Below are 16048 nucleotides of genomic sequence, written 5' to 3'. Positions count from 1 at the left end.
CAACTGACAAGTCATGCAGAGCACGTGCAGCATTTTCCTGACGTCTTTGTAATGATTTTAAGATGTTAAAAAAAAAAAGCACTAATGAACAAATTGGCTGCAGGCTACCTGCTTTCCCCTGTTCTCTTCCTCCTATGCATGGACTGGATCATGAAACAAATAACCTATAATAAAAAGACGGCATCCAGTGGAGTCTCGAGGACCTCAACTTCACAGATGACATTGCACTAAACTCACACAACCACCAACAGATGTGGGGACAAATCCCAAGTGCTAGATGGGTTTGGACTCAAAATAAATGGATCAAAATTAAAAACAAATCGTGTGGATCAACAACAAAAGCATGTATCCTATAATATCCGGGGATTAGACATCGGAAAAGGTAGAGAAATTCACAAGTGCAATCATTGTATAAAAACATGAATTAATGAGTCATCGTGAAGATGAAGTGAAGAGTCAAATCAGCATTTTCGAGGACTTGATGTCAAGATGTTCTGATGCCTGTCAAGGCCCTTGGATGGATATAAAACAACCTCTAGATAACACCCACACTGAAAAAAGAAAACATTAAGTCACTACAGTTACCCTGCATTGCGTTGCTTAACTAGAAAAAAAATGGAATAAAAAAATATATTCTGTATATTTATTGTGGTTGTGATATTTATTGTGATTGTATCCAAATTAATGTCTCAAATACAATGAAACTTAACTCCAAATGTCCTGACATGACTGATATGAAGGTGTGATGTCAGGTAGCACTGCTTCACCTTTCACCTGAGAAGTTTAGGTCTCAGAGCCAGGGAGACTGTAATGAGATAATATTGTCTTCTCACCTTAAGGTTTAATTTAGTTTCACAGTAAAGTCAGATTCATCCTCTTGACACAAATATTGTAACCAATTTAAATAAAAAAAATATAAGGCTACCCCTTAAATTAAGAATTTCTCATGTGCCTGAGAGCCTTAAATATCTCAGTGAGTTATAACAAAGACACCTTAGAAAAGCTGTAATTCACTAAACCATGTCATGGGTCCTCAGATATACTAATACGCTGAACATGCAAGTATCACAATTAGAGAAGGAAGCAGTTAAAAACTGCTGATATGTAAGAAAATAAGCCTGAAATAAACTGCTTCCTCAGCATGTTTGTTTCCAATAGTAGGCTATGTGTTGCTGCTCTGCTAGTGACAACATTCCTGCTGGGTCTTTTTTTTTATATGGTGTTTTAAAAACCAAAGCTCTGACTGGTACAACCATCATCAGTTCAGGGGCATGTAGTAACCTCTGATCTGACTCTGTACCCACAACTACAGGAATTAGCTGTGAGGGTCATAATACAACAATCAGAACCTTAATGAAAAACACCGAAAGTTTGACTCAGTAAATCGTCATATATTGTAAGGGATAATTTAATCAAATTTGTAGGAATCATATCCTCCTGTTTGCATGAAAAACTTGGCAATGTGAAGCCTTCCCATTGAAGGTAGAATACATGTGATTTACAGGTTTTGGAGAAACCCTTCATTCGGATGGTATCTTTTTCAGGAAAGGTCTTACTCGTGTAAAAGTAACGAGAGTGGTCCAGACCTGGCAGCCACTAATAATGTTAATTTAACAAACAAAAATGTCAAGAAGCTTGAATCCCACATCAAGGAAACTGTTTTGCTCTCTAAACCACAGCAGCTGCTTTCCTGTGTTTTTATGTTACTCCGATTTCATTTCAAAGGATCTTTTTCAATAAATATTCCTAAATTATACCTACATGAAGTCTTTACAGTGCAGTCTGTATTGGAAATCCCCTGAGGGGACACTTTACAGGTGTTATTTGTTTAAGGAGCATTTCTGCACTTAGCTTAATTCTTCTACTCAACAGAAAAAGTTAGAAAGATTTGTCCAGCTCTTTGGCTCAACCACTGAATAAGCTGTGTGCACTTATGCCCAAGTTGATATTGTTTGATGAAATCGTGATCTTGTATTTAAACAAAATGACTTACAAAAAAAACTAGAAAAAAAATTCAAATAAAAGAAAGAAAGAAATCATATATGCACTGCCTCTAGCACTACATGACAGCACCTGGGTCCAACTGGACTCACAGCAGTCTGACTACCACTTAATTATGATGCCCCATCTTGTTTGAATTCTTGCTTGTGTTGTTCTTACTCTCAAATGTAAGTCGCTTTGGAATAGAATAGAATAGAATAGAATAGAATAGAATAGAATAGAATAGAATTATTTGGGTTGCTAGATTTGGTCAGTATGTAATTGATTTTTCTGGGTCTGGACAAAAATGACAGAAACACTAATGATTATAATACAACACTTAATCTACAGAATCAGCAGCGTCCATCAGTTGAATAAGCACCTCAAACTGAGCCGAATAGCGCTGATAATAAATCTGAGACAGACTGAAAGTTATATTTGTATATTTTATAATATATTTTATGACATGACGTCATGTCAGGATGACACCTCCTCCTTCTATTTTATTTTTTAAGAAAAGAAAAAAAGAAAAACCACTGCTTTGTCTTCGGCCGCCTCTGCTCGTGTTTTGCTTCATCCTGTCCCTCTCTGATGGTGTTTTTCCACTCTGTCCTGGTATGTGCCAGCCTATAAATTTCTCCGTCTGATCCTCCTGCTGACACTTGGAATCCGCCTCTCGAGATCTCCTTCACGCGCATATCAACGTGTACGACAATATGAGGACCCTCGGAGCGATTTTTCTGGTTTTATCCTTCACTTTACTAACTTCAGGTAAATGTAAAGAGGATAATTTACATGGGAACGAACGACTGATTTGTTTTGATATTGTAAATAATGTCTGTTGTTCCATCCAATAAACAGCGCAGTTTGCGAGGAAATGTTCCTCACCGTTGGAGTATCCAACCACCACGTTGGACAAGACAATAATTTCCAAACAAAGTTTCAACAGCGGGGACAGAGTTTTCTACAGGTGTGCCGAGGACTTCACTCCATCCGCAGGGAAATCAGCTGTGGTGTGTCAGGATGGGACATGGAGTAAACTGACTTTAAAATGCGACAGTAAGATTTTTTTTTTTATTTTATTTTATTTTACACTTCCAATGTAAGCAAAACAAAGTAACTTTATTTTAAATCACTTATTTATTCACGTATGTTTAAAAACAACAACAAGAGCGATGCTGTGATTTAAATCTAGTAACACGCTCTGTCGCCCTCTACTGGCCAAAAGATAGATGTTTGCATATTTTTTATTTTTAATAACTTAGAAACCTGAAATGTTTCAAATATATATATAAACGTTTCAGAACCAAGAAAAAAGAAAATGCATAATAATTCAAACATTAATAAAGTCAAACCTAAACACTGTGAAAGCCACAGTTGCCTCCACAGTTCTTTTAACTCTGAGCTACCTATTTTAAGGAATTTTTTTATACTCTAAAATAAAAACAGAAATAAGTCTTCAAAATTCTCATGCTGGCATAATTTTTATATTAATAATCTATAACTAACTTTATGAGTTTGTGTTTGATATAAACCAAGTTTAATGTAACTTTTGTGAGATGTTAAATTCGTTGAAAAGCAAAATAAATATGTAGAAATAAGCCACTTTTTTAATAAGAATATGGATAAGCTGCAACAATCTTGTATGAAAAGTCAATTTAAATTTTTGTTTTAGTCAGTGGTGGGATTAATAACGTACTTTTAGTATCCTACTAATATATAGTCATGTTGCTTCCTGTGGTGAACTAATAAACATAATATCTATGTAACACAGTGTAATATATTAATATTAAACTTAACTTTTATTCAAGGACCCTTCAGCAGAATGGGTTTATTAACGTCATACAAGTTGTAAATAACTCATCTTTAAAAGACTCTCCACATGCTTGTGGTGAAGTTCACAGGTGTTTGAAAGTAGGATTTGCAGCACCAAAATAAAAACATCTGTCTTCTTTTGTCTAGTCTTTGTTTAGCAAATCTTCTTCTTCAGGTTGATCAGATTTAGTTTTATTTTTCATAGAGCGAACTTGTGGAAACGCCGGGGATATACCCAATGGACACTTTATTTATGACGGAGAAACTTACATCGGCGAAAAAGTTTTTGCCAAATGCAATCAGGGGTAAGCTTTGCCTTGAAAAATTTGTATAAAAACTCATCAGATACTTGACATGTATTTAACTAGATCGTCGTGTTTACAGGTACGTTGTGAAGGGAATGGGTTTCATGACATGTGAGAGAACTGGATGGAGCGGTGAATTTCCATCTTGTGTAGGTGAGCAACAACGATCTTAATCTTCACACACCTGACTTTCTGTGGTCATAACAGAGTAAGAAATGACTTTACATGGGTGGGGTTGTCAAGGATACATAACTAAAGCATGAGTGTGGTGCAGAATTACGTAGTTTTCTTTAATCCATTAATTCTTCTTAATGTATTTTCCATCTTAGCTATACAATTGTGCAAATGCACCTCAGTTTCCTCAGTGTGAAGTCATGTACAGAATATACTGTTATTGTCACATTTTAATTTAGCTACTAGTCTGTTAGGAGGCATTAGTGGTTGTCTACTAACCCAATGCTGCAAGTGGACTTATTCTTCCTTTGCTCATACATTGTCTTGCCACATAGTCACTTTGAAAACTTACATTTAAAAACTTAAAACACATCAGCTTAGAAAATGTTATATATTGACTTTATATCTCACCTGAAATAAAATGGTTCAAACAGACTTTATCACAGTTAAATGAAACATCTGTCCTTCCTTTACTGCTGGCTGTCACACAATACTTGGTAGGACATAAATTTATGCTTAATTACTGGGATTATCTCTTCAGAGGGAGTGGTCGAGACCACCTGCTCCACCCCAAGTGTGGACAACTCCTTGCAGAAAGGTGGAGATGATGCAGTTCACCGGGTGGGAGACAGCTTGAGCTTCACCTGCAGGCAGGGTTTCCAACTGGACGGAGCTCAGCAGATCACCTGTGGTCCCGATGGCCAGTGGCAGCCTCGTTCCCCTCTTTGTCTGCCTGCACCTATTAAAACTGTAGAGCCACCCTTAAGAAAAGGTGAGTTCATTTTTCCACTGGACAGCCAGTGTAGCACTTTTACAGTCAGGGCCGGCCCTAGACTGGCAGGGGCCCTAGACAAAACAGGAGCTTTGCTCCCCACCCTACGCGGTAAAACCCTACCCTTACAATAAACAATAAATAAATACTGCATTGCAAATACTATTAGAAAATTTTTGTCGTATCAAACCTTAATGTCATTTTGACATTATGACATGCATGTTTTTTTTTTGTTTGTTCGTTTTTGGTTTTTCTTTTTGCATTATATAGGTGGTACTTTAATTAGTATGTTGTTCAGCCTCTATCCGTGCTAGCATTAGCCCACTGTCGATATCCACTCTCTCACCTTACCAGCCTGCAGCTGCAGGAGCAGCAGGTCAGGCGAGGAGGTCGTCATCACAGAATATTGTAGCTTCTTTTACTTTTTATAATTTGTTTGGCCTAGTTATTATTTATGAAGAAACTGCATTTATTCCTCAAATGAGTGTTTGAACAGATGGCACCCTAGGTGACCGCCTAAGTCGCCTATGCCCAGGGCCGGCCCTGTTTACAGTTATCACCATTTGAATGCAGATGAATCTACACTGGCATCTCTTTTCTCTTCAGGAGGTGGATGTGGCACACCAGAAACTATCGTAGGCTCCAATGTCAACCTTGTTGACAAGTACGCTGCTATGACGGCGTTTTCTTCTGGTGATAAAGTCTACTACACGTGTGATCTTGGCTATGTTGCAGCTGGAGGGTACAAGGGTCGCAGGTGTGTCGATGGAAAATGGACAAAACTGACACTAAAATGTGAACGTAAGTACATTTATATTCACTCAAAGTCCACCCTTTTGAATTCTTAGATAAGTCTGGACTCTTGATCCTTAACTTAGACAGACAGATGCATTGTAAGGTAAGGTTTGATGTTAGGGGCTTATAGTTGGTAAACTCCACGAAGCTCTCCAGCATATGGCCAACAATAAAACTCCAGGTCCAGATGGCTATCCAGCAGAATTTTACAAAGAATTCTGGACAACGCTGGCACCCACTTTCTACAATATGATATTAGAAATAAAGAAAAACAAAAAATACCTTCAAATATGAACTTAGCTAATATTACCCGACTATTAAAACCAGGAAAAGACCCCACATTTCCATCCTGTCACCATTCAATTTCATTAATAAATGTAGATATTAAAACAATTAAAAAAGCTCTCGCCAAAAGGATAGAAAAAATAACCCCTCTAATAATACATCCTAACCAAATAGGTTTTATTAAAGATAGACATTCCTCTACTAATATGTGCATTTTAATTAACATAATAGATTATTCTACTCTACATAATCTGGAATCTACAGTCATTTCTTTAGACGCAGAAAAAGCATTTGACCGAGTAAACTGGAAATTTTTATTTGCAACATTAAACAAATTTGGGTTTGGGTCATCTTTCATAGAATGTATAAAAATATTATATAACAACCCAAATGCATGTGTGAAGACCAATGATCAAACTTCTCCAAGCTTCGGTTTGCAGAGAGGCACCAGGCAGGGCTGCCTGCTTTCTCCATCACTCTTTGCTATTTTTATTGAACCCTTAGCTGCTGCCATAAGACAAAATAAAGAAATTATTGAAATCCAAACAAAAATATAGAACATAAGATAAATCATTATGCTGACGACGTATTACTTTTCCTCCAGAACTCACCAACATCTCTCTCCCAGACAGTCACACTCATTAACAAATTCTCATCAATATCTAACTACTCTGTTAACTGGTCTAAGACTGTAGCTATGCCCATTAACTGTGACCTACAAAACACACCCAATACTACAATACAGTCTGGAAACATTAGATATTTGGGCATAAACATTTCTCCCAGATTATCAGAACTAACTAAGCTAAATTATGTTCAGCTACCTAAAACAAAAAATAATAAACAATCTCTCACAGTGGAGGTGATTACCCATATCACTCATGGGGAGGGTTGCCACAATTAAAATGACGGTTCTTCCTAAAGTCAACTACCTTTTTTAATGGTTTAAACACTAAACCATCCTCCAGCTGGTTTAAGTCACTGGCCTCACAAATGTCCAAATTTCTATGGAAAAACAAGCCGTCACATATCAGTCTAAAAGCTTTACAACAGAATAAACCAGAGGTGGAGTGGAGCTACTCAACTTTAATCACTATTTCTTAGCTAACAAGCTGCAAAATATCTCCCAATGGCTTAAATGGGATCTAGTTATCTCTGACCTGCCATTCATCAGCTCAGCCATCTAACCACATGAATGTTTTAAAAGCATTAATATCAGTTCCTCTTTAATAGCTTGGTGGGAATTTCTAAAAATAACCAAGTCTTTACTTTTTCTATGTAAGCTGACACTCATCTGGAACAACCCTGACATCCTGCAAAACAAAAAGATGATTAACTTCACTCAATGGAAAAATAAAGGAATAAATCAGAACATATAATAAAAAAAGGAAACTTCTTATCATTTGATATATTCACTTCACAATATAGCATCAGTAGCACATTTTTTTTAAAATACCACTAGCTTAAATGTGTTATGTGTAAAAAAATAAAAATAAAAGAATACCATTAGCCAATTAAACTTGCACCTACCTATCAGGGTAGAATAATTCTTGAATCTCGATGCCCCGAAGCTATTATAAAAAAATATATAGACTAGTAACTAAGCTAGAAGATTCCATCTCTTTTCCAACTTCAAAATGGGAAGCTGACTTATCCAGTAACTGTAACCAAAAGGGATGGTTACAGTCATGTTTAAACACCTTTAAAATGACTGAGAATTCAAATATGCAACTGCGCTGTGTGGTTGTCTGAGGGGGCTGGTCCTCATGTGGGCCCTCGGCCTTTCAGGGGGGTGGGGAGTTGGAGGGACTTTTACTCTGGGCTCTTGGGGCCCCAGGCTGCCTTGGATGGCAGGTGCCTATTGAGGTCAGCAGCAGCCGATCTTGGTCCGCTGGGGCCTGTGCTCCATGACCATAGGTGAAGGATTGGGGGGAGGGGGGGACGCACTTTAGGGTTTTTTGTTGTGTGGGTTTCTGGTACTTTGGTTGTTGTTGTGATACATGTTGCTGTCTTGGTTATGTTTTTTTAGGATCTCTTGATGATTGTCAGCTTAGTTTGCCTTTAAAAGCTGTAGGAAATTCTCTGTTGTGTTTCTTCAGAGGGAGTGAGTGTACCCTCTGTGGTCAAGATCACCTGCCCCACCCCAAGTGTGGACAACTCCTTGCAGAAAGGTGGAGATGTTGCAGTTCACCAGGTGGGAGAAAGCTTGAGGTTCACCTGCAGGCAGGGTTTCCACCTGGTAGGACCTCAGCAGATCACCTGTGGTCCCGAAGGCCAGTGGCAGCCTCCCTCCCCTCGTTGTCTGCCTGTACCTATTAAAACTGTAGAGCCACCCTTAAGAAAAGGTGAGTTCATTTTTCTGTAGCACTTTTACAGTTATCACCATCTAAATGCAGATGAATCTACACTGGCATCTCTTTTCTGTTCAGAAGGTGGATGTGGCGCACCAGAAACTATCGAAGGCAAAAGCTCCAATGTCAACCTTGTTGACAAGTACGCTGCTATGACGGCGTTTTCTTCTGATGATAAAGTCTACTACACGTGTGATGTTGGATACATTGCAGCTGGAGGGAGCAGGATTCGCAGGTGTATCGGTGGAAAATGGACAAAACTGACATTAAAATGTGAACGTAAGTACATTTATATTTCCTCAAAGTCCACCCTTTTGAATTCTTAGATAAGTCTGGGCTCTTGATCCTTAACTTAGACAGACAGATGCATTATAAGGTAAGGTTTGATGTTAGGAGCTTTCATTAAACTACTCTTGGGGTTGAATTTATTCAGCTCATCAGTCATTTCCAATATGAATATCCAGAATGAGACAACTTTGCTTTGAAGGCATAATTATAAACTCAATGTCAATTAAAAATATGTCCCATAACTGCACCATCAAAGCATTGTTTTGTTGCAGCCTCAACACAATTATTTTTACTTAACTTATGATGTAGCATTAATGACCCCCTTTAGATGCCACAGAAGCCAATAACACTTCCACAGTGGATACAGTTGTGCATCCTTAGTTAGAACTCCTCCTGCATGAATGCATGTATATATATATATATATATATATATATAATTTTTTTTTTCCTCTGATGTCTAAAGGGAAGCTCTGTGGACATGCTGGAGAAATTCAAAATGGACAGTTCGTCTATACTGGCATAGAGTTTGGAGACACCGCTACAGCCAAGTGTAACGAAGGGTAAGACAAGTCAAATAATTTGTGCTGCTTCCTTGCATGTTCTTCTTCAATTCTCATTCACAGAAAGTATCAACTTGTTTTCATCATGTCATCAGGTTTAACATGATAGGTAAGGCCACAAGAAACTGCATGGCTCTTGGTTGGGATGGACGTGCTCCTGTTTGTGAAGGTGCAGTAGTTAAAATCACACACACACACACGTGTATGGACATGTTTGGATGTTATCTGTTTTCAGTTTTGCTAAAATAATGGTATTTCTTGCAGCTGTGGTGTGTCCGGAGCCAAATGTCTCGAATGCTGTAAGGAAAGACGTCCAGGAGCCACCATACAGATACAAGACTGCGATTCGCTATAAATGTGGTGCTGGGACTCTTGTTGGTCCGAATGAGATTTGGTGTACCAAGGATGGGACATGGAGCTCATCTCCTCCAGTCTGCAGAGGTCCTACTGCTTATTGCTACTTACCAACCATTTTTATTTAAACAAAACCTTTAACAGAGTTTGTACTCTGTTCATAAAAGGTAAAATAAGTTTTTTTTTTCTTTTTTTCCCACAGAGTTAGGATGTTTATCACCAAATGTGAATCATGCCTACTGGATGGGAGCACATAAGAAAATGCATGAACCTATGGAGACTATATCGATTGAGTGCTTCAGGGGTTACACCATCAGAGGACCAAACCCGATCTACTGCAGCAGAGAAGGAACGTGGTTGCCTGAACTTCCCAAGTGTATGCCTTGTAAGTCTTTTTGTTTTTCCTTTTTCTGTGACTTGGATATAAATTACAACCAGTTTTACATCATTTTACAACTCTATCTGCTTTGTTTCCCTTTGGTTACTTAGATGAATACAACACATGGAGAAGAGGATAGTGTGCTACACGAAGTTTAAAACTGCATTATTCAATCCAGTCTGGATAAACTGTTCAATAGTTAGAGGATGAAAGTCATCTCTTCAGCTGACGATGCATTACTTCCAAATCTAATACTAATTAAAATCAACCATAATTAATGCACTGCCATTTATGTAGCTTCTATATATATCATTATTATACAGACATTAAATATATTTAAAAATGAAACTGAAGTACAGTATGTTTGTTTATTTTGATAAGTGTTTTGGGGAGTAAAAAGTACAAACTTGTTTCATTCACTTTACATTTTTTTTCTTTTATTTTTTAATAGTCGATAATGTGTATCATCTCTATAGACTAAACGGTGGGTGAGCATCTCATGAACAAACAAGCTACAAGAAAATAAGAACACCAATTCCATTCATTTAAAAAGACAATACAAAATTCAGACATTTCTTTACATGAGCAATAACAATTCAAGTGCAAATATCATTATCAACTCCGATACACCGAAGCAAACTCTTGCTTAAAAAGGCAACAACTCAAAAAAACAAAACAAAACAAACAAAAAGAAAGATCAGGTTGCAGGAAAGAAGCTGATTCTGGCAGAAGAAGGAGGGAGGGCGGGGTGAGTGTGTCTGGAAATGAGGGTACGAAGGCCAAGTGAGCACACTGGGAAGTTGAGTGATGGCATCCATGTGGAGATGATCGTCTGTGACTGAAGTTAAATTGGGATGTGTTTAGAGGGATGTTAAACTGATGAGCCTCTTGGCCCAATAATACCCTCAAGCTTTGACATAGGGGTCCAACTCCCTTTGTGTCATCTGGTATGGTCTGTGGTGTGTGGTGTCCCATCCCACTTCTTTTTTTTATTTACATTAGTGGGAACAAAACACCTTTGGATGGATATCAGAGGACAAGCTTCAGTTCTGTTTATAGGAAGTTAAATATGCAGGTCAGCGATGGGGATGATCATGCTACTGTATCAATGCGGCTGCAGTGGTGGTGTTAATAACTTGAGAGCAATAGTTTCTTATTTTGAGATATATGTTTCTTCCTTTTAGCAAAGAGTCCTTTTGTTACTGTGAAGGCTTCAGGAAGTCACAGCACAAAGTCATAAAATAATTTATGAACCAACCATACCAGAACTAGTCATTTTTTATTTTCTTTTTTGTTAAATAAATGAATGCCTGTTAATTACGGATTTTTAGATGTGCAATAGCCAGGTTGTTATTTGTTAATACAGCTATGCAAACTTCCCTCAAGCTTACACTCTCCATAAAAAGACGAAGAAACAGATTTCCCAAAATACAAAACCCTCTGACCGACCGAATTTAAAGTGTAAGATTTCAACTCATCTTAAATGACTTTTTACAATTTTAGTCACTCTTTTTTAATCAAAGAATTTGTTTTACACACCAAACTCTCATTGTAGTCATATATATATATATATATATATATATATATATATATATATATATATATATATAATACAGTCTTGCTAAGACTGCATTGTGGATTAAACCATAATGAATGTGTACTAGTTTCATTCATTGCATTTTGTACCAAAAAGGGATGGCAGGTTCTAAATTTAGTGCATAAACCTACTTGACCCGCCTTTTTTGAGCCGTCTTTGGAAGAGCTGTCGGAACAAACCGTGAAGGGGGTATCTGGGTGTCTTCTGGTGGGACATTTTGGGGCAGAAAAGTGATTATTGTGAGCTTCCTGCGTAAGCAAGTCAGGAATAAAGAATTCAACCCTCGTCTAATGTATTTTCATTATTTACAATACTGAAATAAAAATAAAACTGGTAGTCCACAGACAGTTAATGAGAGATTATGGAGTTAATGGGTGTAAGAACAAAGTGTCTCAGATTCTGAGCTTCCCTTTGTTTCAAACCTGCAGAATATTAGTGTATAGAATACATCAGAAAGACAATGAGACTGAAGAATTAAAGTGACCTTTTAAAAAAGAAGCAGCAAACATAATGTCCATCAAAGACATTTCTCTCCCTTTCTGAGACATGCTCCACTAGACATCACATCATCTAATTTCTGTTGCTCTCACTATTATTTATCTCCCGAATGTCCACTGGGTTCTTTGAATACTAAACCACATTTTTGTGTTTGCTTTGAGGTGGCTTTAAAAAGACCAGAGGAAAATATTTAAAGGTTGGGCAACACTGGTACAGTCTAAACAGACAGAGCAAAACACAGATTAACTGTTTTAACAGTAAAACCCTTGAAAACTGCTCTAAGAGCTCAAATATAATCGGGCTTTGAAGGGCCTGAAATCCAGCTGTGACATGAATTTAACAACTGCTCCTCCTTGAGGACAGCACACAGACACTGAAGATGGGATTAGAGTTACACAACACTTGCACAACAATTACAGTCATACTTAATGGAAGGAACTGGTGCTCGCACCGCTCATTTAAGCAAATACAATAACAAGCTCTATCAGGCTCAAACCGCAAACACAAAACATCACTCCTACTGTCTGAAATAGGCTTTTCTTTTTTTGTGTGGTCTCATTGTACAACACAATCAAAACCAGACCCACACTCTACATCCTCACTAAATGCTTAAGCTTGGGACTGCAGACCTGTGCTAGGTGGAAACTGACTAAATAAACCTTGGAAACAAATGGTGGTTGTTATTCTCAGGTCTTAAAAGTGTTTGCAGAAAAGCCCATGAAAAAAAAGAATAATCGCACTAGTAGGCTCTGTGTTTATAAGTCCAGTAAGCGTTGTGGGATGTGGCCTTTAAGGTGGGGTGGGGATGGGGGAGAAGGGTTGCAATCCGGGTCGCAGGCAGTTGCATGAACTTTACTTGTACGGCCGCAGGAAGGCAGAGACTTTGCTGCTAATGAGACGTATGAAGGAACGGGGAAGCATCTCGTTGGACTCCCGAGTGGTGTACTTAAAGTAGTTGTTTGGGTGAGCCAGCACGTCAAAAAGAGTCTTAATCAGTTTTTTATCCTGTAGAAAGAACAAACAGGTTTCAGTCACTCAATCAAATACATTTTCTTCTCAGACATAGAAAGCTGGTACAAAATGCTGGAAGACAAATATAATATGAACAATATGACAAGTTAATCTCATATTAATGCTAAACCCTACTCAGACAATTACTCTGTCCTTATGGAATGACAGGCGTGCCAAAAAGAATAAACTCAAACATAAACTTAAATTTATAAGCAAATTATGTGGAAATCATAATTATATGCAAATTATACAATGAAATTATGATTATACAAATTATATGCAAATAATGTGGAAATTATGCAGAAATATTAGGACAAAGCATAAGAAAAATTCAATTTGTTATTTTCATATGTAAAAATATACTAATATACTGTATTATTTAGAAATAAAGACGCACTATGTAACTTTTCCTTTAACTATTAGAGCAAACATTGAAAATACCCTGAAATAAACAAATAACTAAGAAAAGAAAAAAAGTGCTTTTATAATTTTGTGTGTAGTATTAATCTTCATATCAACATTAGTTATTAGCTCATTTTTTGTGATTATATTTCCATTTTTCTATTCCAGATTTGCTTTTGAGGCATTCCAATGACAGTTTTCTCTAGTCCTCCAACATCCTTTTTCATGTAAAGACCGTGTACACAAAAATTTAAAAAAAGGGGAAAAAAGAACAAAACATAACACAGACAGATAAGGTGAATACAAATAAAGTGATGCGTGTTGTGTGCATGTCACAACATTGCCTTACAACATCCTTAAAGTACAGCTTAATGCCTCATAGATAAACAAGAATGCAGACTGATGATATACACAGAAAAAACAAAAGCTGTGCTGACCTTTAGGATTTCTTGATGGTTCTCTGAGGCGTAGAGCCTTCCGTCTCTCACTATGTCCTCTACAAGCTGCTCATAGTCCTCTGAGTTCATAAAAACAACACGAGACATGTTTAAAACACAGATCCAAAACAAATTGGTTGGTAAATAACATAATCCAGGGACTAGTTCTTACAGCCATACACTCCCTTTGACTCACTTTTCTGTTGCCTAATAGTCTGTTCAAGATAATTCAGTGTGAAAAAGGACATGCACCAGTGCTGGAGTGACTCCAGTCAAACACTCCTTGTTGCAGTTTCGCTGTAGTAATGACCAAGCTTTTCCACTGGTAGATGACGTCAAATTTTTTTTTTTTCGTTTTAGGTGACTCAGTAATGTATTACTTCACAACACACCTACAACTTAAAAATTACAATCCTAATACAAATTCTGTGGATGTGTACTTTGGTGCCTGGCTGTGTGGCTTCTGAGGAATCTGCTTCTTTTTCACATTATGCAGATAAGCAGCTGAATTCAGATCCAAGGTGTTTAGATGCCATGTCAATGCTTCTGTAGCAGTTTGTGCTGTGCAAGGGCACGCTATTGCCATAGAGGGATACACTTGTTCTGCAACAATGTCTAAGTGGGGGATAAGTGCCAAAGTAACATCCACAAGAACGCCAGTGTCCAAGGTTTCCACTACAGATCTTTGTACTGCAACGAGCTGATTAGGGTTCACATGTCAGGTGATTTAATGTCATTGTTTATTAGTATATAATGATGGATGGATAGATAGATAGATAGATAGATAGATAGATAGATAGATAGATAGATAGATAGATAGATAGATAGATAGATAGATAGATAGATAGATAGATAGATAGATAGATAGATAGACATCCCAGTATGTTAATAAAATTGGTTGAAGTGAAATAAAAAAAAATAGGTCAAACAGGTAAAGTTGTGCTGAAAAAAATAAATAAAAAAATAATGGATTAGATTTATATCAAGGCACCCAAAGCGCTTTACATTGTGTAACTATTATTCATTCACACACTGATGGCAGAAGCTGCCATGCAAGGCGCACAACCACAATCCATCAGGAGCAATTTGAGGTTTGGTGTCTTGCTCAGGGACACCTGGACATGAGCTCGATGGCTGGGGATCGAACGGGCAACCCTTGGGCTGCAGGACAACCACTCTACCAACTGAGCCATGCTGCCCCAAGATATAATACTAAACATGGGTAGGCAGATGTGTCCAAACTTTTAACTGGTGCTGCACCTGACATTTCTCTGTAGAAACCAGGTGGTAAGATGGATTATGCTACATACCATCATAAGTAACATAAGGAATCTGGAAGCCTCTTGCACTGTTAGCCTCATTAGACTTGAAGTTAATCCAAAGACGCCTGGAGCGAGCTGTGAAGGCGATGGGCCGTTCATACGTCTGACACGTCTCATAGGTGGTAATGGATGTCACCGACGCTTGCAGCAGCACAGAAAGAATCATACATTATTATTATTCTTAGGAATGTATTATGTTAACAATACAAATGGTAAAATAAAATGCGTCTTCAACCAGAAAAACAAGACACTTACAGTTCTTTCTCATAACCAGCACATCTCCACACTCGTCCTCTGATGGCAGGAAAATCTCCGGCACCACAATTAGGATCTTGCGTTTGACGGGCGGGTTGATGTTCCAAGTGCACTCCACATTAGCGGGATAATTACCAGGATAGTTTGGTGACTCAATATAACCCATGAACTCACCCATCTCACCACCACATTGCCTGTCTAGATGTACACAAGCAAACCAAATTAGTTTAAGGTTCAGATTATGGACATGAAGAGATACAAGACTGTCATTTTCAGGCTCACTCTTGCACTGTGAGACGCTTGTGGCACCATCAAAATCAGTGGTGGTGTTTCCCGGGCAGGAAATGCAGTAGTTTTGTCTAAACTCTGTCTGATAGGTCCCCACAGGACAGCGGATACACCGGTGTACTGTGGTGTTGTAGTAATGACCTGGAGAACACTGAACTGCAGAGGGGATGAAGAAACACA

At 37.9% G+C, this 16048-nt stretch overlaps 2 protein-coding genes across 4 annotated transcripts in view; one reads left to right on the top strand and one right to left on the bottom strand.

Moving 5' to 3' along the window:
* Positions 1-2526: 2526 nt before the first annotated feature.
* LOC121651714 (sushi, von Willebrand factor type A, EGF and pentraxin domain-containing protein 1-like) lies at positions 2527-10421 on the top strand. 2 transcript variants are annotated; one of them, XM_042004103.1, is made up of 13 exons: positions 2527-2751; positions 2842-3039; positions 4001-4100; positions 4180-4253; positions 4816-5046; positions 5653-5847; positions 8226-8471; positions 8556-8756; positions 9229-9325; positions 9421-9494; positions 9590-9766; positions 9882-10064; positions 10169-10421. In XM_042004103.1, the coding sequence occupies exons 1-13, from the start codon at positions 2697-2699 to the stop codon at positions 10195-10197; spliced, it is 1860 nt and encodes a 619-aa protein (XP_041860037.1). In that variant the 5' UTR covers positions 2527-2696; the 3' UTR covers positions 10198-10421. The 2 variants fall into 2 exon arrangements, with proteins under 2 accessions (XP_041860037.1, XP_041860038.1); XM_042004104.1 differs by lacking the exon at positions 8226-8471 and having other exon boundaries at positions 5653-5846; positions 8549-8756.
* Positions 10422-11691: 1270 nt separating this feature from the next.
* scube3 (signal peptide, CUB domain, EGF-like 3) overlaps positions 11692-16048 on the bottom strand; it is an 80763-nt gene continuing 76406 nt past the window's right edge. For both annotated transcript variants that reach the window (XM_042004098.1, XM_042004099.1), the window contains 5 exons: positions 15863-16024; positions 15581-15778; positions 15314-15466; positions 14004-14083; positions 11692-13158 (listed from right to left, as the gene is read on the bottom strand). In XM_042004098.1, the coding sequence (XP_041860032.1) occupies positions 13006-13158; positions 14004-14083; positions 15314-15466; positions 15581-15778; positions 15863-16024 (746 nt within the window). In that variant the 3' untranslated portion in view covers positions 11692-13005. The remainder of the gene's footprint in view (positions 13159-14003; positions 14084-15313; positions 15467-15580; positions 15779-15862; positions 16025-16048) is intronic.

Source organism: Melanotaenia boesemani, chromosome 13 (genome assembly GCF_017639745.1).
Source record: "Melanotaenia boesemani isolate fMelBoe1 chromosome 13, fMelBoe1.pri, whole genome shotgun sequence".
Classification (NCBI taxonomy): Eukaryota; Metazoa; Chordata; class Actinopteri; order Atheriniformes; family Melanotaeniidae; genus Melanotaenia; species Melanotaenia boesemani.
The sequence above is the reverse complement of the archived record's forward strand: the minus strand, read 5'-3'. Positions and strand labels throughout refer to the sequence as shown.

Excerpts from the sequence above, each read along its gene's own strand:
- LOC121651714 (XM_042004103.1), top strand. The coding sequence starts at position 2,697 with ATGAGGACCCTCGGAGCGATTTTTCTGGTTTTATCCTTCACTTTACTA. Across the intron at positions 4,254-4,815 it reads TGAATTTCCATCTTGTGTAG|AGGGAGTGGTCGAGACCACC; the intron begins GTGAGCAACAAC and ends TTATCTCTTCAG. Across the intron at positions 10,065-10,168 it reads ACTTCCCAAGTGTATGCCTT|ATGAATACAACACATGGAGA; the intron begins GTAAGTCTTTTT and ends TTGGTTACTTAG.